The 25,530-nt window shown below is 37.3% G+C and overlaps 2 protein-coding genes across 3 annotated transcripts; one reads left to right on the top strand and one right to left on the bottom strand.

The window, feature by feature from the left end:
- The first annotated feature begins 1,175 nt into the window (after positions 1-1,175).
- On the top strand, positions 1,176-20,331 carry vwde (von Willebrand factor D and EGF domains). 2 transcript variants are annotated; one of them, XM_082179471.1, is made up of 32 exons: positions 1,176-1,524; positions 2,089-2,279; positions 2,369-2,600; positions 2,755-2,820; positions 3,694-3,926; positions 4,004-4,093; positions 4,195-4,324; positions 4,728-4,951; positions 5,192-5,265; positions 5,911-6,187; positions 6,298-6,494; positions 7,500-8,377; positions 9,222-9,358; positions 9,446-9,592; positions 9,698-9,802; positions 11,815-11,929; positions 12,296-12,546; positions 13,309-13,528; positions 13,633-13,770; positions 14,602-14,694; positions 14,776-14,919; positions 15,035-15,388; positions 15,654-15,749; positions 15,876-15,971; positions 16,176-16,271; positions 16,356-16,451; positions 16,901-16,996; positions 17,104-17,199; positions 17,326-17,421; positions 17,959-18,054; positions 19,984-20,081; positions 20,202-20,331. In XM_082179471.1, the coding sequence occupies exons 1-32, from the start codon at positions 1,440-1,442 to the stop codon at positions 20,208-20,210; spliced, it is 5,256 nt and encodes a 1,751-aa protein (XP_082035597.1). In that variant the 5' UTR covers positions 1,176-1,439; the 3' UTR covers positions 20,211-20,331. The 2 variants fall into 2 exon arrangements, with proteins under 2 accessions (XP_082035597.1, XP_082035596.1); XM_082179470.1 differs by having other exon boundaries at positions 1,178-1,524; positions 14,773-14,919.
- Positions 20,331-24,486, bottom strand: seraf (Schwann cell-specific EGF-like repeat autocrine factor). The gene is made up of 5 exons (XM_082179473.1): positions 23,841-24,486; positions 23,624-23,719; positions 23,371-23,475; positions 21,089-21,184; positions 20,331-21,002 (listed from the first exon to the last, which is right to left on the bottom strand). Exons 1-5 carry the CDS (start codon positions 24,067-24,069, stop codon positions 20,890-20,892), a joined length of 639 nt encoding a protein of 212 aa, XP_082035599.1. The 5' UTR covers positions 24,070-24,486; the 3' UTR covers positions 20,331-20,889.
- Positions 24,487-25,530: the final 1,044 nt, after the last annotated feature.

Below are 25,530 nucleotides of genomic sequence, written 5' to 3'. Positions count from 1 at the left end.
CCCTTTTATCTAAATCAAAGTAAAAACACTGGGAATATGTTGTGGTTTTGTTCTGCCTAATGAGTATATCATTCAGTAAAAATATACAGTGTGGAGGAAGAATTTAATTATTTCATACAGAGTGTCAACACCCCTCGTAGAGAAACAGATGGTGTTATACCAGTGCTCAATCTTCATCCCGCGAATGTTATTCACATCTTCTTTGAGAAGGAGTGGCACGCCCTTGATAAAAACAGTTTAACAGATGGCCTCTGGTTATGCGATTCCTTCACAAAGTCTCGCAGGCATCCCACAACAGACTGTGTTTAACTTTCTCAGAGCAGAACTTTGGCTGATTATCGTCATGTTGATATAAGCAGCCCAGCAATGGACAGAGAATAAAACATTTTCACACTAACTAGTTTTCTAACAACAAACAAAAGTCACACACATTTGCACTATGTCTAGCATTATGTTTAGCATTTTGTGGTGAAAATGATCCCAAATAGCACAGGTACGTCTGTAAGATGTCTGCTAAAGATATGTTAATCTGGAAAGCATGCTGTGTAAAAACATCTGATAAACGTCTTAGAAAAAGCAGTTTTACATACATTCTAAATCTTAAACATTGTAAATCTTCTAAATGTCTATATGACATCTAACAGGAAACGTCCTAGAATTGCAGATGAGCAAATTTACACTCTAAAAAAATACATCTTGCAGATGTAAATGCATAGACGTCTCCGAGATGTACTTGTGCTATCTATTTTAATTGTTTTTTTTATAAATGGCTCAAACTCATTTGCATGCTACTAATTTCATAAGTCTCATTTTAATTATGTTGCCATTTTTATAAAATGACTGCTTGATTGAAAATGAAGAAAGTACTATTTAAATATGCGTGGTGAATAAATATCAAGTAGCCTAGGCTACTAATACTTTCATTGATTTTTTTAAATTTTCCTCACATGTCTAATTTCATTTCAAGCATACTCCTCCTTACTGACAAGTACACTTCCTTGGCAAAGAAGAACACTAAATTTTGAGGGGAAAAAAATCGTTGGTTGTTGACTCATTGTGGTGGAAATGACGCCACCACTGTGGGACGTTGTTTACAAATGTGAATAAAGACATTCATCGTGGTCATTTCAATGCACAATCGTGAACATGCCCTTTGTATTAGTAGATTTAACTGAAAAGATGGGGTTAAAATATGTAGAGGATGTGTGTAATGTTAAACGAGCTGCACTGGAGAATGGGACAGTCAGCTCGAGATGCTCCAGCGGGAGGAGGTGTGTGTGGTCTGGACAGCAGCCCATGAAACACTCGCTGTTCTCCTCAAAGACACAGCAGATATTTCTTTGCCAGCTTTCATTTCGGGACTTATCGGTCGGGATATTATCCTGGATTGTGTTATTGGTTTGGAGACGCTCTTAAATGTTTTCTAAAGAGCATTAGAGATGGAAATGCATTTAAACGTCTGTGTGGAGTATTGCCTTGCTATTATATTTATTATTTTAAACAACACTGTCAGTTGTCAAAAAGGTAAGTGAATCGATTACCATTCTACCTTGTAGCCTACTAAATGCTACATTTAATACTTGGTTACGTAAGAGCACGTTTGGACAACAATTTTGGTTGCTTTATTGATTTGTTTTTGCAGTTTATCATTATTTAATATTATTAAATTCATTATTAATAGTTGTATACAATTAATATACATTTATTAATTACCTCGTATGATGTATGATCATACACAAAAAGTGCCCTCGGGCCTTTTTTTCTTTAAATGAAAGTTTTACTCTTAATGAAGTTAACAGCAATTTTGAGAAACAGCAATAAAAATATGTAAATTCCCACGAGATGAAGACAATAGAAAAAAGCTGTTATTTATATGCTGATATGAAGCGGGTCGAATTCCCAAGGGCGTCTTGTTGACATCACATGACCTGACGTGACTTGCACTGCAGTTTCTACCACTATATTACTATCAATTAAATAGTAATTACATTTTTTTAATTTAAAATCTTAATTTTTTTTTATTAGTAACTTGTCTATGTTGTATGTTTTTGAGCAAAACTTAGTGTGTGTTTGTGTGTATTATTACAGTGCAGCCCCCTGAATGCAGTCGTGGGGGTTACACCGTTCTTCAGAGCCCGTACCGAAGCACCAGGTTCAGCTCACAGCAGCTGCTCCAGTCTGCCCTGCAGGAGCTCATTTGTGATCATTCACTCTCTCCCGGATGGTATCAGTTCCAGATCTTCGATAAGCCGGCCCGTATGCCCACCAAATGTGTGGAGGTACAGTACAGTGCATCTCTGTAATCGGTCCAGCCTGCTGAACAATGGCTCCTTTATGTTATGTTTCTATATGACGGTAATCCCTACAGGTGAATCAGTGTGGAACACAAGCCCCAGTGTGGCTCTCCCTGGCAGATGGAGAGACTCTCCCACAGCCTCTAGAGGTGAAGCAGATGATGGCCTGCGCTACCTGGCAGTTCCTCGGAAGCGACAGTAAAGACTGCTGTCTTTTTCGCCTGCCTGTCACCGTACGCAATTGCGGGGACTTTTATGTGTACTTGCTCCAACCAACGCAAGGATGCATGGGATATTGCGCTGAAGGCAAGTCAACGAACCTCACTGAGTAGTAGGCCTATTTGAAATGTTAGTATGATTATCCATGCAAGGCTGTGAAAAATAAGACATAGACATAATGTGAAATAAGAAAAAGACAATCCTTTTCAGTCCTCATCACTACATTTTATTATATTCGCAGAGATGTCAGAATCCAATCAAACCAGCTGTGACGGGACACAAAGGAATAGTGATGGAACCTGCAGTGGTGAGTAGTCCATACTTGTCCACCAATATTATAAAACTGCATCTTCAAAACGAAATAATCTAAACAAAATAAATTAAACCCATTCATTTTTTAATCACTCTTTTTTTCACCAAATGCTTTTCCAGAGCTTGTGTAATACAGTAAAATTAACTGCTGCATGTTATCTGAAAGGTTCCCCAGATGAATCTAGCAGAAGTTCATGTATTTGTGTTGTTTTTGTGTTTCGACTGTGGCATGGAGCGTCGCCTTGGCAGCTGATCACAAGTGATCCTTCTCTTGGTCTTAGGCATCCCAACAAAGGCTCGCTCTTACTTTTATTTCTAGTGGAATCCTTCAACACACTTACTTTAGAAGTGTCCTTCATCCGGCATCATAAAGCATGTCTTGGAAGTGAAATAGACATGATGATTAAGAGTTTGGCCGGAAATCAGGGTCTTGGGTCATTCCTTTGGACTTAATGTTTTAAAGCTGAAGCAGAGCCAAACATTCTTTATTTCAGAGAAAAATGGCATTTTGCATTTTGATATGATTTGAACAACTACAGACACACAGCTTTAGAGGTCGCTGAAATCTGTTACCCCCCTCTGTTTCACACAAAATGGCTTTAATATTCTCCAAATTCACTATGGTGATGGCTAAACTCCTCTGTTTCATATTCTAGAAAACATTTTGGTTTTATAAACAGCTATGGGCATACAGCAGGGTCAGCCAATCATTAGATATTACAAATGATCTGTTACCCTCCAGCTTTAATGACTTTAATGTTCTTCAAATATTTATAAAAACAAATATATATTTAGATATTCTAAGTATATGGTTTGAAGCATATATTATTTGTATGTATAAATACCATATTTGTCATTTATCCCTTAGAACTCCAGCCTCCCTCTTCTGCAGTACCAGTGATAGTTGCTGAGCTCTACGACAGCAGTGTGTACCTGAAGTGTACGTTTGATGACAGTAGTGGGAACAGCTCTCTGGGATATGTAGTGACATGGTGGCGACTATTGCCCGAGGGCAACAGAGAAGAGCTCAGGAAAGACACTACAATAGAGACTTTTGCTCTCATCGAGCTGGATGGGATCAACCTGCGACTGGGAGACAGGGTAGCCACTTTATAATCAGTATTCACATGAATTCAAATTCATATTTATGAATCTTAACCTATATATCTATGTGTCAGATCCATTGCAGTTGCACTAGCTTTTTTCTGGAGTCTCCCAATATACAAAGCCTTCCTGTGGAGAGTGAAGAGTTTTATGCAGGGGTCCAAGTAAGTCTCAATTCTCATCCAGTGACTTACAGTTTGTTGGGCAGTTATTAGTAAAGAGTTGTTTCTGCGAGACTTATTATATTTGTATGCATATTTTCCAGATGAAACCACAAGCTGTGTCTATTTCAGAAGATGGGAGAGAGTATAAACTAACAGTGGAGAGCACTGTACCTTTACCATGTTCCTCAGAGAGATGCACTTTGCCTTTGCATCTTACAACTAGTAGCCAAGGTGGAGTCAAAAATTGCAGTCTTAAGTTATGTCATATGTTGTATTAAATATTTTTTGCATTTTGTCACCCAGAATCCTATTATCATTACTGTAAATGGTAATAAATATGATTTATATACTACAATAGTATTTGTTTACTACTTTAAATATTATATTATTCTTTTGTTTGCTTTAATACAATAATGTGAATATATGTTTTTGGGGGAGACTTTTATGTGATTCACTCTTTAAATCAAACTTGTAATATTTTACCCTAAATATTAATGTGTCAGACATTTCCCTCATGCTCTGAAAATCTTCAAATTATGTTTTTACACCAGAAAATATGTCTCTCTTAACTGTAAGAAGCAGCGGCACCATGTCACCTATAACTGAAAATTGTACTAAAAAGATTTGTCTCCAGTGGCAGGTGAGAAGGACCTGGGTGTTGATTTAGTCCTGTCCTCCTGTGAGGTCGAGCTGTTTCAAACCCCTTGTCATAATGGATTCTGTAGCCAAGCATCTGTGCACTACAGCGCAGTGACTGATATATGGAAGGATGGAGACAGAAGCACAGAAATACACATCAAACCCATAATCAGCAGCACCAACTTCCTGTGGAATGGGTACGCTCCCCAAAGTGTGCAGGTGGGCCTTATTTGATTATATATGCAATATATTATGGATTATAAATAGTTTAGGAATATATATACATGTAATTATCCTGGCACTATGTAAGCATATCCATATTTAGTATGCATATAATCAAATGCCTTGTTGTTTATGCCAAAAACCATCTGCCAAGAAAATGTGTTAATGCATCTTTAGAAAACTAGGTAAAACATATTTATGAATAAATAATACTATGTAATAGCATGTTCCTCTCAGATTCGTGTGAAGGACGTTCCATCTGCTCACTGTTACACTTTTACGGACCCTCACATCATCACATTTGATGGCAGGTAAAAACTCTACACTCAACTTTCTTTAGTGTGTAATGTTGCGGTTTGAGCATGAAAAAGATCTGCAAAGGTACAAAGCACTAAGTCCACTACAAAGGGAGTTGTTCTCTGTATATCAGTGCGCACTGTTTCTGAACTCCCTGAAACGCCTCGATTGTAATCTTGAGTTTTCTTAAGGAAACGTTTATGTCACAATATTCCTCATTTAAATAATTCCCGCCCAAGGCATACACAAAATAAAAGAGGCGAAGCCTGGTTGAATTGTGTCCGTAGTGTGTTGAAACTCGAAGTTATGGTAAGGGATGTGACATTTACAAAACACACTTGAAGCTGTTGACCAATCACAACTCACTGGTCCAATCAGAGCGGCCAATCAGAGCACATTGAGCTTTTCAGAAGGAGGGGCTTTTAGAAAAAGTGTTACTGACAGACTGTGAAGAGAGGTGCTGCAACCCTATAAAATATGTGAAAAATAATGTGTTTTTTAAACTTTCAAGCATGAAAAGGCATTCTAGTAAAAAACAAAATCAAGACTTTGTAAAAGGGGCACAATAGATCCTGTTTTAAAAACACTTTTTGATGTAGAATCACCGAATGAATTTATAAATGTGAGACTTGAATTTAACATTGCTTGTTTGTTCACAGGAGGTATGATAACTACCAGATAGGCACCTTTGTACTGTACAGGAGCACCGCTCGGCTGTTTGAGGTACATGTGCGACAGTGGGAATGTGCCGGCACGACCGCCCATCCCACCTCGTGTGTCTGTGGCTTTGCAGCCAGGGACGGTAGTAATGTGGTCACTTATGACATGTGTAACGGGCTGGCGGGAGAGACAAAGCCACGTCTCTCTGTGAAGAACGGAGATCTGGTAAAGAGTGGCATTCGTATTACTGAGTCCTACCAGGGCCGCAAAGTCACTGTGAGTGATATTGGGTGTATATTAGTATGCATCTTTGATTATTTCTTTTAAATTATTATACCTACAGTTTAGTCCATATAAAATGATAAATAAGCTTTTTTTTAATCCAGATTATGTTCTTGTCTGGGGCATTTGTGCGTGCGGACGTGGCTGACTGGGGAATGAGTCTGACTGTAAGGGCCCCGGGCTCTGATAAAGGCCATACTGAAGGCCTATGTGGAACCTTTGATGGACAGCCAATGAATGACTACCACAAAGAGGGTGGAGAGACTGTGGGGGACAGCAGCTCTTTTATCAACGCGTGGAGGTGAGACTCACCCTGTTGAATTAGATCAACATTCAAAGTGTAATGAATGGGTTTGGGGTTTATTCAAATACACAACTGTAAGCTTGAGCAGTAGTTTTATTGATGCTTGCCTTAGGTTATTTTTATGGATGCACCAATATCAAAATTATGTGTGATGTTATGGCTGACATTCAATAAATAGCTGATAAGCTGAAAAGTAAATATTAATATTTTTAAATGCTGCAAGTGAATTTAGGCCTCACAATATTATTTATTTATTAAATTGTTAGTAAAAAAAAAAAGATGAACACTAAGAGAGTTGAATATCAGAAAAGATCATGTAAATATACAAATTGAGGAAATTAGTGTAGACAATTAAATATGCAATATCTGTCAAAATATACACTTAATGCTAAAAATATTTTTGAATGTTTTTGAAAGAAGTCTTTCATGCTCACCCAGGCTGCATTCATTTTGAAATATTATTACAATTCCAAATAACTGTTTTCTTTGTTAATATATTGTGTATGTGTAATGTATTCCTGTGATGTATTGTAAAATGTAATGTATTCATGTGATTGTGAAGCCAAATTTTTAGAGGCCATTTCTTCAGTCTTTAGTGTCACATTATCCTTTAGAAACCATTCTTATGTGATGATTCGGTGCTCAAGAAACATTTATTATTAATAATCAATGTTGAAAACAGGTAATATTTTTGTAGAATTTCGTAATATTTTGTATTTTCTTTGTAGAAACCATGGTAAAAAATGTTTTCAGAATTATTTAATGAATAGAAAGAACATTTATTTAAAATCGAAATCTTAAAAAAAAAAAACAGAAGTCTTCACTGTCACTTTTGATCAATTTAATGCGTCCTTGCTAAATAAAAGTTTATGGTGACTGACCCCATTCCTTTGAACAGTACTGTATATCCAATATCTATCGATAAATAAAAAATATCTGATATGGTGATGATTTGTTGTGCATCCCTCCTTAATATGGATTATTATGTTCCCTTAAAACCAGGTTGGCTCCCAGAAACAGCTTTTTTGATAAGATCCCCATCTATGACAGCAACTCCAGTCTCCATGAGTACTGCCATTGTCAACAAGAGAAACACCAGTCAACCAGCGGAGCATCGCCCCAGTCTACCATTTCCTCCAGGTGTTCTTCCTCTACTCGCGTCCAATCTCCCTCCATCATCCCTACTTTGGATGTAACAGTTGAGTACATCAGGTCTTTCCCACTTCATAGAGAGACGTCCACCCCCCCCGGCAGGCCCACACAACACCGTCCAGCTCAGGGAAGCAGAACAAATGCTCAGAGATCCCAAATTCAGAGACGCGTTATGAATCCCCAAAGATCCCAGAGTCAAAGACGTGTCCTAAACCCACAGAGATCCCAAACTCAGAGACGTGTCACAAGCCGAAGCAGACGTCAAGGTGGATATTACAACTCCAGATTACAACTGGAGGAGTCAACATATAATTTCCCAGAGGACCATTCTTCATCGAATTCCCCTGAACCGCTGGTACCATCCTGGCCTACTGAGTCAGGCCTGACGGAATCCGAGGTCCGGCAGCTCTGCGAGGGAACCCTGAGGAACTCCACGGTGGGGTTGGGTTGTGGGCGTCTCCTGGGCGAGATGCTGGAGCAGGCATTGGAAATGTGTGTGATAGACCAACAACTAAAGGACGATCAGGCCTGGAAAGGAGCCACCGTGCCCCTTCTGGAGAATGAGTGTGAGAGGATGGTGGTAGAGGACGTTGGCAGGAGGAAGGAGAACCAGGATGTTCTGGCTTCCCTCAGGTGCCCGAGCCTGTGTAGCGGGAATGGACAGTGCACAGAGTGGGGCTGCTCGTGCTTCCCTGGATTTGGCTCTTATGATTGCAGCCAGGTGTCGGGTGGGTGTGTCTGTATATGGGTACTTTACATAATTGAAATATAAGTTCACATGTTCTGCATTGGGACATGCTATACTCTATCGAAAATAAGTTTACACAGCTTTTTGTTTCAATAAGTATTATTAATGCAGGGTTTAAGAGGCTGCATGGAACATTTGTACTTTTTGTTTTAGTATTATTTATATGCTATTATAGTATTTATTAGTATTTTGAATTAGCTTTTATTTTTATATTTTCATTTTTAATTCTCATTTTAGTTTAAGTTTTAGTAATCTTGTTATGTGCTTTTGTTATTTTTATTATATTATATTTTGTTTTGTTTTTTATATTTCTATTTAGCTTTAATTTATCTTATTTCAGGTTTTTTTGTTCGTTTTTTTGTGTGTTTTTCATCTAATATTTACATTTTATTTTATCTCAGGTTTTATTTCATTTAACGATTATTTTGTATTTAAATATCACATGATATTTAGGGAATATACTAGGGAAGTCAAAAAGGTTGGCAAATTCTTTTTTTGACTAGTTACATCCCCTAAAATATAACTTCTCTTTATACATTCATATAAATTATTGCCTGATATCATGATTTTGTTTTAAATTCATGGATATGTTATGCATCAATTACTCATTCTAAAGAGTAAAAGTGGTCTCAAGTGGAGAAAATAAACAAAAATATTCTAAATGATTATCTCTACGTGGCCTAGAATGGGATTTTACAAATATTTATTTTATAAAATCATTGCCAAGTATTTGTATATGAGTAAATGAAAATGTAGGTTGATCTAGAAGACTTTGATGTGCATTTCATTTGTTTTTAGCCAGTTAATGTGTTTTCCTGATGCAGATGAGACTCCAGAGATCACAGAACTGGAGAACGGAGGACTGTGTGATGTCCATTATGGCGTCTGTTCCTCTGTTAGGGTTCTTGGTCAAGGCTTTAAAAAGTCCTACAGGCTCAAGTGTGAAGTTGTGAAGGAAAAGGTGACAGCAAATTTGCCAGCCAAGCATTCAATTGGGCATGAAGGTAAATGATTATTAACCTGAATACATATTGTTCTGTCTACATAGATAGTAAATGGTGACTGGTCTTTGGATGATGCTCAGTTGGTGCCCGCCTCCTTCCAGAGTTCGTCCTCATTAGAGTGCCAGCTCCCTGTGGACGACCCACAATCCTCCACCACTGCACACCAGCCAGTCTTGCGCTGGCAAATCAAAGTCAGTTTGTCACTCATTGCTGTGTATTGAGTTATAAATGTAAAACTAAAGTGTATTTAAACGTATTGAAAATGTAATTTATTTGTTTGTTTATCTGTCTTCTAGGTGTCTAATGATGGACACAGCTTCAGCAATGCAAAGATACTGACTCTTTTTGACGGCACATGTCAGATTTGTACAGTCAGCACCTCGGTTATCTGCGCCCTAAAGGTCTGTGCTATCCATTCTCATATAAAATTCTCAAATAAAGCTGCAGTTGAAATTATGAAAATTCAGCTTTGCCATCACAGGAATATATTACATTTTAACATATATAAAAACTGAAAACAGTTATTTTAAACTTCAATAATATTTCATAATATTACTTTTTTTTTTTTTTTTTTACTTTTCTTAATCAAATAAATGTACCCTGGGTGAGCATGAGACTTCTTTCAAAAACATTAAAATATCTTTCCATCCTCAAATATTTAATGGTACTGTACATCACTGTAAACCATTTCACAAGAAGAAAAGAAAAATGTGCTCCACCATGATCTGTTTGTAATTTGTTTAAATGGTGTTTCTTTAAACCCTTTTCTGATCAGTTGACCCAGATTCAGTGGACGTTTTATCTTGAAATGTTTACATGCACTGTTCATTATTTATCATTACATGTACTAAGACTTTTTAAATACAGGAAACAATTCACATTCAGCCTTGTAATTATGTACAGCAAATAATTTCAGGTTAAAATCAGTCGAACAAAGCTAGCACTGTTCAGTTCTCTAAAACTGGGGCTCTCTCACACTCTACGGATAAACCCAGCAAGAAATGTTTGTGATAAGCACACTGCAAAAAATGCTTTTCTTACTTAGAATTTTTGTCTTGTTTCCAGTCCAAATATCAAAAAAATTTTGACCCCATTTTTCATGAGCTGAACCAAAAAATCTAAGACTTTTTCTATGTACACAAAAGGCCTATTTCTCTCAAATATTGTTCACTAATCTGTCTAAATCTGTGTTAGTGAGCACTTCTCCTTTGCCGAGATAATCCATCCACCCCACAGGTGTGGCATATCAAGATGCTGATTAGACAGCATGATTATTGCACAGGTGTGCCTTAGGCTGGCCACAATAAAAGGCCACTCTAAAATGTGCAGTTTTATCACACAGCACAATGCCACAGATGTCGCAAGTTTTGAGGGAGCATGCAATTGGCATGCTGACTGCAGGAATGTCCACCAGAGCTGTTGCCCGTGAATTGAATGTTCATTTCTCTACCATAAACCGTCTCCAAAGGCGTTTCAGAGAATTTGGAAGTACATCCAACCAGCCTCACAACCGCAGTGAACAATATTTGAGAGAAATAGGCCTTTTGTGTACACAGAAGAAGTCTTAGATCTTTGAGTTCAGCTCATGAAAAATGGGGGCAAAAACAAAAGTGTTGCGTTTATAAGTTTGTTCAGTGTAAGATATTAAGTCTTGTTTTCTGGGAAATAATAAAAAAATTAAGTGATTTTTGGCTTAAAACAATCTAAGTTATCTGCCAAATGGAGTAAGAAAAATAATCTTGTGTCTGTTTGAATTAAGATTATTTTTATTACCCCATTGGCAGATAATTTAGTTTTTTTAAGGATCAACTCATAAAATTTTGATTAATTCCCCCGGAAAACAGGACATAATATCTTGTGTCATTTTACTCATCTAGTAAATGCATCTTGATTTAAGACTTTTTAGATATTTGGACTGGAAACAAGACAAAAATACTAAGTAAGAAAAGCATTTTTTGCAGTGCATGTGTAACAATGTTTAAGGCTCAGGGAAGGAGGAGGCGGAAACCGACAAACGTTCAACATAACTTTAATATTAATATAAACATAAACGGAGTAATTCCAATAGGGTCCTCACAACATCGGTGCTCGGGCCCTAATAAACAACAAAAGTAAAGTGGCAGCCCCTCGTGGACGACTGTCGCATAAACTAAAGCAAAACAACAACATAAAGTCCAGGCGTGGTCCTATCTTGTCTTCCACTGTCATCACTCCTCCTTTTATCCTTCCGGAGCTCCTCCGTGGGATTCGAGACCGGCTCATTAACACTCGCATCACCGGCTTTGCTCTCAAACCCACCCTGCTTGCTACAGCATGCAAGAGGTTTATTTAAACAACCTGAAAAACCCAATGATTGATTGGGTTTGTTTGATTAATGTAAAGTTTTTAATGTTTTCCCTGAATATCCCCTCAGGACAGGACATGTAACATTGATGGATTGTGTTATGAGGAGGGCGATCACAGCCTGAGCAGCCCATGTCTGACATGCAGACCGGATCTTTCCAAATACGGCTGGTCCATTGCTGAGAGTATGTTCGTTTCGGTCTTTATTTCCTGAAGCTGGAGTCCTTACTAGTTCTGCTATTGTAATGACTTCCTTGATGACTCAGAGACTTGTTCGGTCATATTTTTCCATAAAGATGCATGTTTGCTTAGTACCGTTTGATTTTTTTTTTTTTTTTTTTTTAAAGCTGTTTTATAGTTTAATGTTATTTTTTTCACTCTCCTGCAACGGTTACATATCACAGTATCCATATAAGCTCACACTAAATTATGAAAATACACAGTTTTGTCATATGTTATATGTTATTATATATGTATTTTCCAATGTACATAATGTTGACTGATGTTCTTGTGTCATTGTCCTCGTTCTGATGTTCTGTGTGTGTTCATAGAAAATGAGCCACCGGTGTTTCACGCGGGTCAGCTCAGTCTGAAGACATTCTACGGAGAGAATTTGGTCTATCAGTTCTCAGCCACTGATCCAGAGGGCTCAGCAGTTCTCCTCACGCTTAGGTCAGGGCCCAGAGACGCTGTTCTCTCTCCAGCTGGCCTGCTCATCTGGAAAGCTCTGTCCACCACACCGGTGACCTTTGAACTGGCTGTAACTGATGACTGCAACGCTGATACACATGCAGCAGTGAAGGTGAGCTCTAGAAAGCATCTGGTAAAATGTTGCATTTACAAAAATTCACATCTGAAGTCTTACAGATCTTTCTGAATGTTGTAGAAGTAAGACTGTGTGTCTCCATTGTTGTCCACAGGGGGGTGCCAAATGGCTACCAAAAACATTTCTGGATCATTAGATCAGTGTAACAGTTTCATAATATATTGCCAATAAATAATTAAATAATTATTATTATATACATGACAATATATGAAATTAATACTTTAATTCAGCAAGTATATATTGATCAAAACTGACAGTAAAGACATTCATGTCACAAAGGTTTTCTATTTCAAATAAATGCTGTTTTGAACTTTTAAGAATCCTGACAAAAAAAAAAAAATCCACAGTTTCCTCAAAAATATTAAGCAGCACAACTGATTTCAACATAGATAATAATAAGAAATGTTTCTTGAGAAGCAAATCAGCATATTAGAATGATTTCTGAAGGATCATGTGACACTGAAGACTGGAGTTATGATGCTGATACTTCAGCTTTGATCACAGGAATAAATTACATTGTGAAAAATATTCAAATAGAAAGCAGTTATTTTAAATTGTAGTAATATTTCACAACATTACTGTTTTTACTGTAAATGTAATAGATATGTGGTAAATGCAGCCTTAATGAGTATAAGAGACTTCGTTCAAAAACATTAAAACATTTTGCCGACCCCAAACTATAGAACGATAGTGTGTGTTACATAAACTTAATATATGGTTTAATTTTATATTTCCCAGGTGTCAGTTCACCCATGTGAATGCCAGAATGGAGCTTCCTGTGTGACCAACATTAACTTCCCCCCGGGATCTGGTGAATACCTGTGTGTTTGTCCTGCTGGTCTGGAGGGGTACAGGTGTGAAGTCGATGTCGATGACTGCAGGTCAAACCCATGCCTCTCGGGCACATGTGTGGATGGACTGAACTCCTTTACCTGCCACTGTCCAGTGGGCTTCACAGGTCAGTTCACTTATTGTACAAACAATCTATTCATGTAGAAGTGGATCTGTTATAATATTAGTGTTTTTGTTATTTGTTGAGCCTTCTGCTGCTGTGTTCTACAGGTGTAATCTGCGATGAGGACATTGATGAATGTTTATCAGCTCCATGTTACCCAGGCGTTTCCTGCAGAAATATGATGGGCTCGTTTGTGTGTGGACCCTGTCCTGAATACCTCACTGGAGATGGGACGACCTGCATCCGTACGCCCATATCTCATACTTACTTTTAGGTTTATGATCAAATAGTCAGGCAGAGAATTTTTACATTATGAGGACATTTTTTTTTTTTGGGATAGCATGAATAGTAACATGTGAATTCAAACCATGAATGTGTTTAAGTAAATAGGGTCAATATAAGTAAATTGTGTCAATTTTGACTTTACTTGAATTTAATCCTTTCTCAAACACCATCCATTTTGTAACTGCTGAAAGTAATGTTATCCTGATATTGCACCAAGACTAGTTGTTTATGCCTGTTTTAACATTTCTTGTGTACAATAACAGTGTTCACATTGAAATGTTATTCTTTGCATGTTAATCTTGAGACTGTCTAGTCATTTTAACCATGTAAATTAGATTTTAAACATTACCGTGCGAGTTCAATAATTGAGTTTGATGAGCTTATACCCATGAGTTTACTGATTCAAAAGAATCGGTTCTATGGAAGCCCATTTCTGCTGCATAAGAAAGAGAAGTCATGCTTTGGTAAATTATGACAGAGAAAATCATAATTATGAAATAAAACATTAATAGATACTAAGTCATAATTGTGAGATAATTTGAGATTGACAAAATACAGTTATGACAAAAAGAAATTGAATAGAAATTATTATATGAGATAGAAAGTGATAATTATGACAAAAAGTCAAACTTATGATATAAAAATATAATTATGACATAAGTAAAAATAATGACAAATTCATTCATAATTAAGGGGGGGGGGGGGGGGGATCCATTTTGGCAAAAAACTTTATCTCATAATTTCAATGTTTTATTTACTTGTTTTGTTTTGTTTTGTTTTGATTTTTTTAGAAAAGACAGTGGATAAAATTGATGATGGCAGTCATAAAATTACCTCAAAAAGTGGGATTAACCTCGGCTCCTTCAAACCCAAGCTTGTTCCAGGTAGGAATAATAAATAACTACACCGTTTTTTACACTCTAATATGTATCAGTTGACTGTAAATATGTACGTGCCCTCAGAAGGGCAGAGCCCGTGTGCCGGTCGGCCCTGTTATCCTGGAGTCCAGTGCTTTGAGAGCACATACACGTCTGCTGGTTACATATGTGGCCCGTGTCCCTCTGGGCTCAACGGCAATGGACAAACATGCACGTCAAGGACAGCAAACAGTCAGTTGCTTTTCCTTATACGAACATTATCATTACAAGAAACATTATTACAGAGAAGCCGTGTTTTTGTAGATTCTTCTTCGGGCTCGACCTTCTAACCCTTACTATTTTGCAGGACAGATACTATTGAGGGAGGGTGACAAACTCTCTGATGTCACTTCTTCCACTAGGAAGTCAGCTGAACCTTCTATTGGAGCTGAAAGATCTCCCCCTAGCAACAAGTGGACCTCATCTGTTGATAGGAAGACCACCTCACGCACCCTAGATTGGACCAACACGAAAGCAAAAGGCAGCTCAACCAGAGAGCTGCTGGATGAAGAAGAATTTAACCCTGAACACGCTGAGGACAACCGAACCTGTGCGGACTCCCCCTGTTTTTCTGGAGTACCGTGTGAAGCCACATCCTCTGGCTCCTTCAGATGTGGAAGCTGTCCACACGGCTATAGAGGAAACGGAATTACCTGTAAACGTGAGCAATCTATATCTATCTATCTATCTATCTATCTATCTATCTATCTATCTATCTATCTATCTATCTATCTATCTATCTATCTATCTATCTATCTATCTATCTATCTAATATTTCTTGTCTGTTTGTCTGTCTAGCCGAGACATTTATTTGTGAGGTTTACATTCAAATATTATTGTTAGAATGATTATCGAACTGATTGTTTTAACATGATTTAAGCATTGCCTGTGTGTGTGTGTGTGTGTGTGTGTGTGTGTGTATACAGCTCTGTGTCGTCACCCCTGTGGTCAGAATATGGAGTGCTCACAGCCTAACACTTGTACCTGTAAAGAGGGTTACACTGGATATAACTGCCACATTGGTCAGTCACAGCTTATGATATTCTTTTAGCTTGAAATACTTTTTTATTTATTAAAATTACTCATTTTAATTCTGATTTGTCTATGATTAATTTCAAACTCACACTTGATATATCTTGTCTTGTCAGCTGTTTGCCGACCAGACTGCAAGAACAAAGGGAAGTGTGTGAAGCCCAATGTGTGTGAATGTCCTGCAGGGTACAACGGCCCCACCTGTGGGGAAGGTAAGCTCTATCTTTAGTGTCTTACTCTATTCTTACTTTTACAGATTCATTCTAAAAGTCACTTTTTGCTATATGACTCCAGATAATATGAGGGTTTCATATATTATGTAATTTTTTTTATATATATTTACATATTATGTGAACTTTATGTAATGTCATTTTAATGTAAAAATATAATGTACATGTTTTTATCTTGCCTCTCAGCCAGCTGTGATCCGCCTTGTCAACATGTTGGCCGATGTTTATCCAGAAATTACTGCACTTGTCCATATGGCTACGTGGGACCAAGATGTGAAACTAGTGAGCAGACATTTCCGAACGATTTCTAAATATGAAGAAATTAGTTAATAATGATTGTGAGTCATTGCCTTTGTTTTTTTTCAGTGGTGTGTAACAGACATTGTGAAAATGGTGGAGAGTGTATGTCGCCTGATGTCTGTAAGTGTAAACCTGGCTGGTACGGACCAACGTGTAATTCAGGTGCGCTGTTTCATCCTTAAAGTCAGCATAGTCTCTTCTTCCCTATTGTGACACATATCCAAGTGAAACGGCTTCTCGAACAAAATGTAGGGTAGGACTTGATTTTGTTTATCAGGAATTGATTGGAGCATTGTGGTTTGCTATTGGTCGATCTCATGTGAATGCCAGGTTGTCCCGCCCTCACGCCAGTAAATACGTCATCAGAGAAGAGATGTCATTGGAAGAGGGAGGAGAAGTTATTTTGATTAAAGATTACGATGGCACATTAATTTAAAGGAAAGAAATATGCACAGATACAATTTATAATAAATAGTGCAATACTCCATACAAAATAAGAATTGTCCATTTTGATTTCATGGTGACTTTAAATATTGCTCATAAATCTATTTAATAAACGTGATTATAATAAATGTTATAACTGTTTATAACCTTACTGTTTTCATTCTCAGCCGACTGTAAACCTGTGTGTTTAAATGGAGGGACTTGTATTAAACCGAACATCTGTGCTTGTCCCAGTGGCTTCTATGGTTCACAGTGCCAGATAGGTACAACCGTTTCATAGCGAATGCTTATTTCATGTAAACAGTTCTGCACAATTAATAAATGGCCTGAGTTATTGATAATTAATTAAGCTCTGTGTCTTTCTTTGTAGCTCTGTGCAATCCTCCATGTAAAAACAGAGGCCAGTGCATGAGAAACAACGTGTGCTCCTGTCCTGAAGGATACACTGGGAAGAGATGCCAGAAAAGTGAGTGTTCAATGGTGTCATTTTCTCCAGAATCTAGATTGTTTCATTTCTGTTGTTGTGATTTGTGTCTATATCCAGGATGCATTCTTGCATATTATATGTTTGGACTATATGCTCTGTGTTTAGGTGTGTGTGATCCCATGTGCATGAACAACGGAAAGTGTGTCGGTCCAAACACCTGTTCCTGTCCATCTGGATGGAGAGGAGGGATTTGCAACATCCGTAAGAGATTTCCAACATCCTTAAGTTCACCAAGGCACCATTTATTTGATCAAAATACAGTAAAAACAACAGTAATGTTGTGAAATATTACTGTACAATGTAAAATAACTTTTCTATTTTAATATATATTCAAATGAAAAGTATTCATCGATGGCAAAGCTGAATTTTCAGCATCATTACTCCAGTTTTCAGTCACTTGATCCTTCAGAAATCATTCTAATATGATGATTTGATGCTCAAGTTGCAATTATTATTATTATCAGTGTTCAAAACTGCTTAATAGTTTGTGGGACTTTTTCAGAATTATTTGATGGATGAAAGTTCAAACGAACAGCATTTATTTGAAATGAAAATCTTTTGTAACATTATAAATGTCTTTACTGTCACTTTTGATCAGTTTAATGCATCCTTGCTGAATTAAAGTATCAATTTCTTAAAAAAAAAAAATCTTACTGACCCCAAACTTTTGCACAAACTTTATATATTGTCTTGAAATATCTAATACAACATAACACATGACCTTGTCTGTATGTGTAGCGGCATGTTTACAGAAATGTAAAAATGGTGGTGAGTGTGTGGGGCCGAACACCTGCCACTGTCCAGCTGGATGGGAGGGTCTGCAGTGCCAAACACGTAAGTCCTGATGAATCCTAAATGCTCCTAAAGGGCTCCTATTATGCTTTTTTACATTTTTAACTTCTTAGTGTGTAATGTTGCTGTGTGAGCATGAAAATGGTCTGCAAAGTTACAAAGCACAAAGTCCACTCTATATATCAGTGCGCACTGTTTCTGAACTCCCTGGAACACCTCGATTGTATTCTTCCGGGAATGTTTAGGTCACAATATTCCTCATTTAAATAATTCTCACCCAAGGCATACGCTAAATAAAAGGGGCGAAGCCTGGTTGAGTTGCGTTAATAGTGTGTTGAAACTCGAAGTTATGGTAAGGGATGTGACATTTACAAAACACGCTCGAACCGGTTGACCAATCACAACTCACTGGTCCAATCAGAGTGGCCAATCAGAGCACATTGAGCTTTTCAGAAGGAGGGGCTTTTATAAACAGTGTTACTGACAGACTGTGAAGAGAGGTGCTGCAACCCTGTAAAATATGTGAAAAATAATGTTCAGGCATAAACATTCAGGTATGAAAACACACACACACACACACACACACACACACACATATATATATATATATATATATATATATATACACTCACCTAAAGGATTATTAGGAACACCTGTTCAATTTCTCATTAATGCAATTATCTAATCAACCAATCACATGGCAGTTGCTTCAATGCATTTAGGGGTGTGGTCCTGGTCAAGACAATCTCCTGAACTCCAAACTGAATGTCAGAATGGGAAAGAAAGGTGATTTAAGCAATTTTGAGCGTGGCATGGTTGTTGGTGCCAGACGGGCCGGTCTGAGTATTTCACAATCTGCTCAGTTACTGGGATTTTCACGCACAACCATTTCTAGGGTTTACAAAGAATGGTGTGAAAAGGGAAAAACATCCAGTATGCGGCAGTCCTGTGGGCGAAAATGCCTTGTTGATGCTAGAGGTCAGAGGAGAATGGGCCGACTGATTCAAGCTGATAGAAGAGCAACTTTGACTGAAATAACCACTCGTTACAAACGAGGTATGCAGCAAAGCATTTGTGAAGCCACAACACGCACAACCTTGAGGCGGATGGGCTACAACAGCAGAAGACCCCACCGGGTACCACTCATCTCCACTACAAATAGGAAAAAGAGGCTACAATTTGCACAAGCTCACCAAAATTGGACAGTTGAAGACTGGAAAAATGTTGCCTGGTCTGATGAGTCTCGATTTCTGTTGAGACATTCAGATGGTAGAGTCAGAATTTGGCGTAAACAGAATGAGAACATGGATCCATCATGCCTTGTTACCACTGTGCAGGCTGGTGGTGGTGGTGTAATGGTGTGGGGGATGTTTTCTTGGCACACTTTAGGCCCCTTAGTGCCAATTGGGCATCTTTTAAATGCCACGGCCTACCTGAGCATTGTTTCTGACCATGTCCATCCCTTTATGACCACCATGTACCCATCCTCTGATGGTTACTTCCAGCAGGATAATGCACCATGTCACAAAGCTCGAATCATTTCAAATTGGTTTCTTGAACATGACAATGAGTTCACTGTACTAAAATGGCCCCCACAGTCACCAGATCTCAACCCAGTAGAGCATCTTTGGGATGTGATGGAACGGGAGCTTCGTGCCCTGGATGTGCATCCCACAAATCTCCATCAACTGCAAGATGCTATCCTATCAATATGGGCCAACATTTCTAAAGAATGCTTTCGGCACCTTGTTGAATCAAAGCCACGTAGAATTGAGGCAGTTCTGAAGGCGAAAGGGGGTCAAACACAGTATTAGTATGGTGTTCCTAATAATCCTTTAGGTGAGTGTATATATATATATAATGTATATATATATATATATATATGTATATGTAATGTATATTTATATATAGTAATTAAAAATATATATATATTTATTTTATTTGAATTTTATTTAATTTCTTCCCTAACAGCGATCTGTAAACAAACATGCTTCAATGGGGGGAGATGCGTTTTCCCAAATTTCTGCCACTGTCGACAAGGTTACACCGGACCTTCCTGTGGTACTAAAGTAAGCATTTCACAAACGCATTGCCATCATTGATTTCATCTTTAAAATGGTCTTTGTAGAAACATTTTTGACGTCGTTTATGGCCAAAAGATTAACTGATTGTAAACTTTGTTTTCACAGACTAGGTGATGAAGATGTGACATTGAAGACAACTTTCTATCGCTCTGTAAAAAATAAATGGTGTGTGTGAGTGTGTTGGTGTTTGTAAGCATCAGTGCCTTAAAAGTGAGGTAAACTTATAAAAAAAAATACATTTATTAGACTTTTATTGTCTGATACTATAGTATTTCAGGAGTGTTATATGTTTGTGTGGGTGTTGTTTAACATCTCTTACACAGCTCTGACAATGACTATTTTCATTAGATTTTTGCAATGTGTGTATATTTTATAGTGTTGATAAACTATTTTCCTGTTATTTTTTTAAGTAAATTGCTTTTAAAGAAAAAAACAGTACATTTGAAATCATGCAAATACATCTTAGTGTCATTTCTCAATAAAAACAAGTCGTCAACAACAAAAATGGGAATGAATCATATTTCTGATCTTTAAAACCTTAAAACAAGTTGCACACACACAATTTAGATTTTAACTTTATTTAATAAGTTGCACTGTACGCTAAAAGGAAATTCAACAGTTATCGTAAACACACTACTTAATAATACAAAAGTCATAATGTCATTAATGTACAATGTTAACGTAGAGAAAACATCACACTTCACACATGTTCAGTTTGGCTTCAACAAACAAACAAGTAACTTTAGCACCAATTTGAGGGAGCGATGGGGTCGGAGGTCAGACTGTTCTGACATCAGTAGAGCTTCTTCCTCTCTTCACACTGCGGGCCGTAGAACGGAGATCGACAGCGACAGGTGTTCGGAGACACACACTTCCCCCCGTTCATACACCGCTTTTTACACACAGCTGCAGACAGACGGAGGAGATATCACAGGCTTCATTTAGTCAATTTATGCATATAAGAGTCTGTAGATCTTTGTGTCGTCACCCACCTGTGTGGCAGGCTCCGCCTATCCATCCGTCTGGACAGCTGCAGATTCCAGGAGCCACACAGCTGCCCCCATTCCTGCATCCCGCCGGACAGATCGCTACGGAAACAGAGATAAATGATCAACATGTGTCCCAGATACTGCACTCACATCTAGGCACAACAACCCAAGAGAATGTACATGTAAATGATGATTAATTCACGAAAAATAACTTAAAACAAAACACACATATGGGTTTACGAGTGTATTTTATGTGGCTTAGCCTTAGACAGATCATTTAAATAACATTAAAAGGAAATGTTATATCATTTAGAATAAAACTGATATTTTATTTATATACTTTTTTAGTATTTTTTAATCGTTTTGAATTACCTTTTATTTTTTAGTCTTAGTAATGTTGTTATATGCTTTTGTCTTAATTCATTCAGCTAGGCTATCATTTATTTTTATTTCAGTTTTAGTTGTAGCTATTTTTAGTTGCCAAGACAACATTTAAAAATTTCGTTATGTAAAAAAATTGTTACGTATAAGTTTCCCATTTGAAATAAATTAAAATATAAAGATTCGATTAACTATACATTTTTAATAGTTTTACATTTACTTAACAATAGATCAGGATGGCGCCATATTTAATTTTCAACTGGACTGAAAACGAGGCTGTGAGGGAGAGAATTGTAATGCGCTCAATGGTTAATACGGTTGTTTAACAACATAGGCCGTACCGATTGTTCAGCTGATGAAACATCATTCTAGAAAAAAAAAAAAACTTTCAGTAGACTCCATAAAACTCCATTAAAGTTGCGTCATCTGGAACCTTGATACAGTGCTGCAGTCATGGCATCAGAACCCCGAAGATTAATTCGCCAGTGATTCCCTCGAGATTTTCCTTTGGGTTTTTATAACAGCGTTTTTCAATTTATGTGTAAAATAAGGTCTGTAGTAAACATAATTTTACAATACAGCGTAAATCACACTCACCCGTACTGAAAACGCGCATTTTGAAGCTGTTTAGATAAGAATGTTTGGGGTCATTTACATTGTAGAGCAAAAAATTCAAGTATCCTTAAGTTATGTTTACCATAGACTTTATTTTACTCATAAATTGAAAACCCCCATTTATAAAACCCCATAGAAAAATCTCTAGGGAACCACTGGCGAAGTAGGCCTACTCTTTCAGGTTGCAGCACTGCAGACTTTAAGGCTTCATCTGAAATCACTTACTTCCTTAATATATATTAGGCAAAAAAACAGTATGTAACATAATCGGTATCTCCGAATTCACGGTACTCATAAAATAGCAGACAAAAAGTACCCTGATGACCTAGAGATTCTGAAGTGTGCATATGATGAACACTTTACTATCCAACGAGGCCATAAGAGAGGATTTATGAATGGCAGTGAAGTGATGCAACTGACACTGGTAAGTCACATGATAATAACAACATGGCGAATGAAGTACGTCCAGATTACATTCAAACTACACACGTTCATAGAACATACCTTTTATAGCGGTCGCAAAGTAATTCCTTATTCGAAATAAGTACCTACTCAAGAGAGTGTGATTTCGGACGCAGTCTAAGTCTATCCCTCACAGCCACGTTTTCATCTGTGTAAAACTCAGTATGGCATATCCAATCTTACTATAACTACAAGCAGACCAAGCAGAATTGCCAGCGTTAATTGTTTTGGCAATGGGTGGAACTAACGCAAAATCCTTAATTGCATTGGTTAGCGTTCAAATGTCCCCACCTTCGATTTGATTAACCAAATGATTTTAGCAACATACTGTCGGCCCAGATCCGGCCCACATATGGTATGCGTGGAATCTACATGTACCAGATGTGGCCCGGATCTGGGCCGACAGTATGTTGCTGTCTGGGGTATTAGCGCGAGAGAAAAGCATTGTAGTTGACAATATGTAATCTAGAGACAAGACGCGAGTGACTAAAAGAATTAGTGTTTGACAACTGTAAGTTAATGCTGTTAAACAGATGAAAACATTTTACATTTTGTTAACATTTAGCGAGTTTTTAATCTTGGTGTGTTTCACATTTTTCAATGTAAGAACCAACTGATATTTATGATAATTCTTCTGTTTATGAAAATTTGCCACATCAAATATAATTAAAGTTATATGCATATATAATGTTATTAATATGTTAATATAATATATATATATATATATATATATATATATATATATATATAAAATGCTTAATTTATATGAAATAATCTGTCATTATGGATTTATGAAATATAAGTAAAACAAAATGGGATCAACAAACCATCTTGGCATCTAGAGCCGGTCCAGCTGGAGGGACAGATGCATTTTGCTTCTCCATTCACAGCAATACATTCACCACCGTTCCAGCAGCCACTTTCACACACCACTGACAAATAAACACACACACCGACTGTGAATTTTCTGTGCTGTTGGACTCAAAAGTTATTTTTCATTTTTGACTTTGTTTGTTCCTTTTTTAGTGTTCAACTTGCAAGCAACATTTAAAAACATAATGTAAGCTAAATCACAGTTACCTTTGTGACAGTATTTTCCTCCAAATCCTGAAGGGCATCTGCATTTTCCAGGTCGAAGGCACACTCCACCATTTTTACACTTCGGATAACAGTTTGCTGAAATCGACATGCAAATCATGTGAGTAGTGGCCCCTTAAATATATAAAGCACAAGTTTGACACTCACACAAACACATTCCACTAAAATCCACTTCATAGTAAGTAACTTGAAACATCACCATATTGGCAGGTTTCTCCCTCGTATCCTCTTGAGCAGAAGCAGGTGTTGTTTCGGATGCAAATCCCGGCATGTTTGCAAGGAGGGTCGCACGTTGCTTTGGGGTCAAAGACAAAAGGAAGAGCCACCCCACGGGGCCCGTCGGACCGTCCCAGACAGACGCCAGCCAGAGCGGCAAGTGCCACCAGCAAGAGCTGCATGGACATACAGCAAAGCACTGCCATTTTCATATCCACACTCTTACAAGGAACCAGAAAGACTGAGAGTGCTGGTGAACGTGTTTGAACAGAATACTACACTGTAAATCACCTACAGGACAGACATGGTACAGCAGGGAGCCACAGCTGGAAAAGTACTAACTGAGGAATGTGTCAGACAGGATTGAGAGACAGACAAGCTCAGAGTGTGTGTTTAGAGGAGTGTATGTGGTTGTCTGTGGTTTATAGCAGTCCTTTGTGAGGTTTGTACCTGAAAGTCCATCAACAAGTGGTCCCAAAAGGTCATTTGAGACCAAGCGGCACTTATTTCAAAGAAAGACACTCTTATAATCTCTCTTCAAGTTACATATTTCACACAAAAAATATGGTTGTTTTAATTTAAAAATGACAGATATATTGAAGTTATTGGAAAATGTTCCTAGTTAATGTGATGGGAACTTGATACATCCATTAAAATAACACTGGCACCATTTGGTTAGGAATAATTTTATATATATATATATGGCAATTATATATATACAAATAGCCTAATTACATTACCAAAAGGGTCAGTCAGATTTTGTAATGTTTTCCAAATAAGTCAATTATGATCACAAATTAGTTTGATTATTTGTTATTACCTTAAAAACAGTAGCATTGTGAAATATTATTACAATTCAAAATAACTGTTTTCTATTTTAATATATTTTGCTATGTAATTTATTTCTGTGATGGTAAAGCTGTATTTTCAGCATCATTACTCCAGTCTTCAGGGTCACATGATCCTTCAGAAATCATTCTAATATGATGATTTGATGCTTAAATGAAAAAGAACTAAATATATTTAAAAAAAATAAAAAAAAAAATCTTTTGTAACATATTTAGGGGACTTTTTTTTATCAATTGATGTATCCTTGCTGAATAAAATTAATTTCTTTCAAAAACAAAAATCTTACTCACCCCAAACTTTTGAATGGGAACGTATGTATAAAATAGAGTACATCTTTAAGTGTGCCCAGATATGTTTTGGGGCCAGTAGAATCAAAAATCTCTCTAAAAGAGATAAGAAGAAAACGACGACACATTACAATTGAATCTGTTGCAGTAGAGCAGAATTTCTAAGAGCTATTGTGAGTATATGCAGTCTTATATGAAGTCCAAACTGTGTCTTGTTTATGTTACTGTCGTTTAAAAGAAATTTGTCTCATATTCACTTCGCTAATCCCAGGAAATGGATTCTGCAGATGTCTTGAGAATTCCCCTCCTCCTCAATGAAATTCCAACTGAGATTTCAGACCACGGCTAACGTGTTTCCCTCTCTGAATGACATGTATGTATGAACTAAAAAGGGTAGATAGATAGGTAATAGGTCGATTTTTGATCAGTGGTTATTTGTAGTTTTTATGTGAAATTGTTAAATACTTTGTTGGCAAGCCTGACTCCAGCATGCCACAGATGTCAAACTTTTATTGTTCTGTAAGGGAAGGAGTTATA

This window comes from Leuciscus leuciscus (assembly GCF_965113295.1).
Source record: "Leuciscus leuciscus genome assembly, chromosome: 9".
NCBI lineage: Eukaryota > Metazoa > Chordata > Actinopteri > Cypriniformes > Leuciscidae > Leuciscus > Leuciscus leuciscus.
This window is presented reverse-complemented; position numbering and strand designations above follow the sequence as displayed.

Bases quoted from the DNA above. Each gene is read 5' to 3' on its own strand.
- vwde (XM_082179470.1), top strand. From the start codon at position 1,440: ATGGAAATGCATTTAAACGTCTGTGTGGAGTATTGCCTTGCTATTATA. The intron at 1,525-2,088 runs GTAAGTGAATCG...GTATTATTACAG, and splicing joins CACTGTCAGTTGTCAAAAAG to TGCAGCCCCCTGAATGCAGT. The intron at 12,547-13,308 runs GTGAGCTCTAGA...TATATTTCCCAG, and splicing joins ATACACATGCAGCAGTGAAG to GTGTCAGTTCACCCATGTGA.
- seraf (XM_082179473.1), bottom strand. From the start codon at position 24,069: ATGAAAATGGCAGTGCTTTGCTGTATGTCCATGCAGCTCTTGCTGGTG. The intron at 23,720-23,840 runs GTGATGTTTCAA...TGTCGATTTCAG, and splicing joins GGGAGAAACCTGCCAATATG to CAAACTGTTATCCGAAGTGT. The intron at 23,476-23,623 runs GTAACTGTGATT...TTTATTTGTCAG, and splicing joins AGGAAAATACTGTCACAAAG to TGGTGTGTGAAAGTGGCTGC.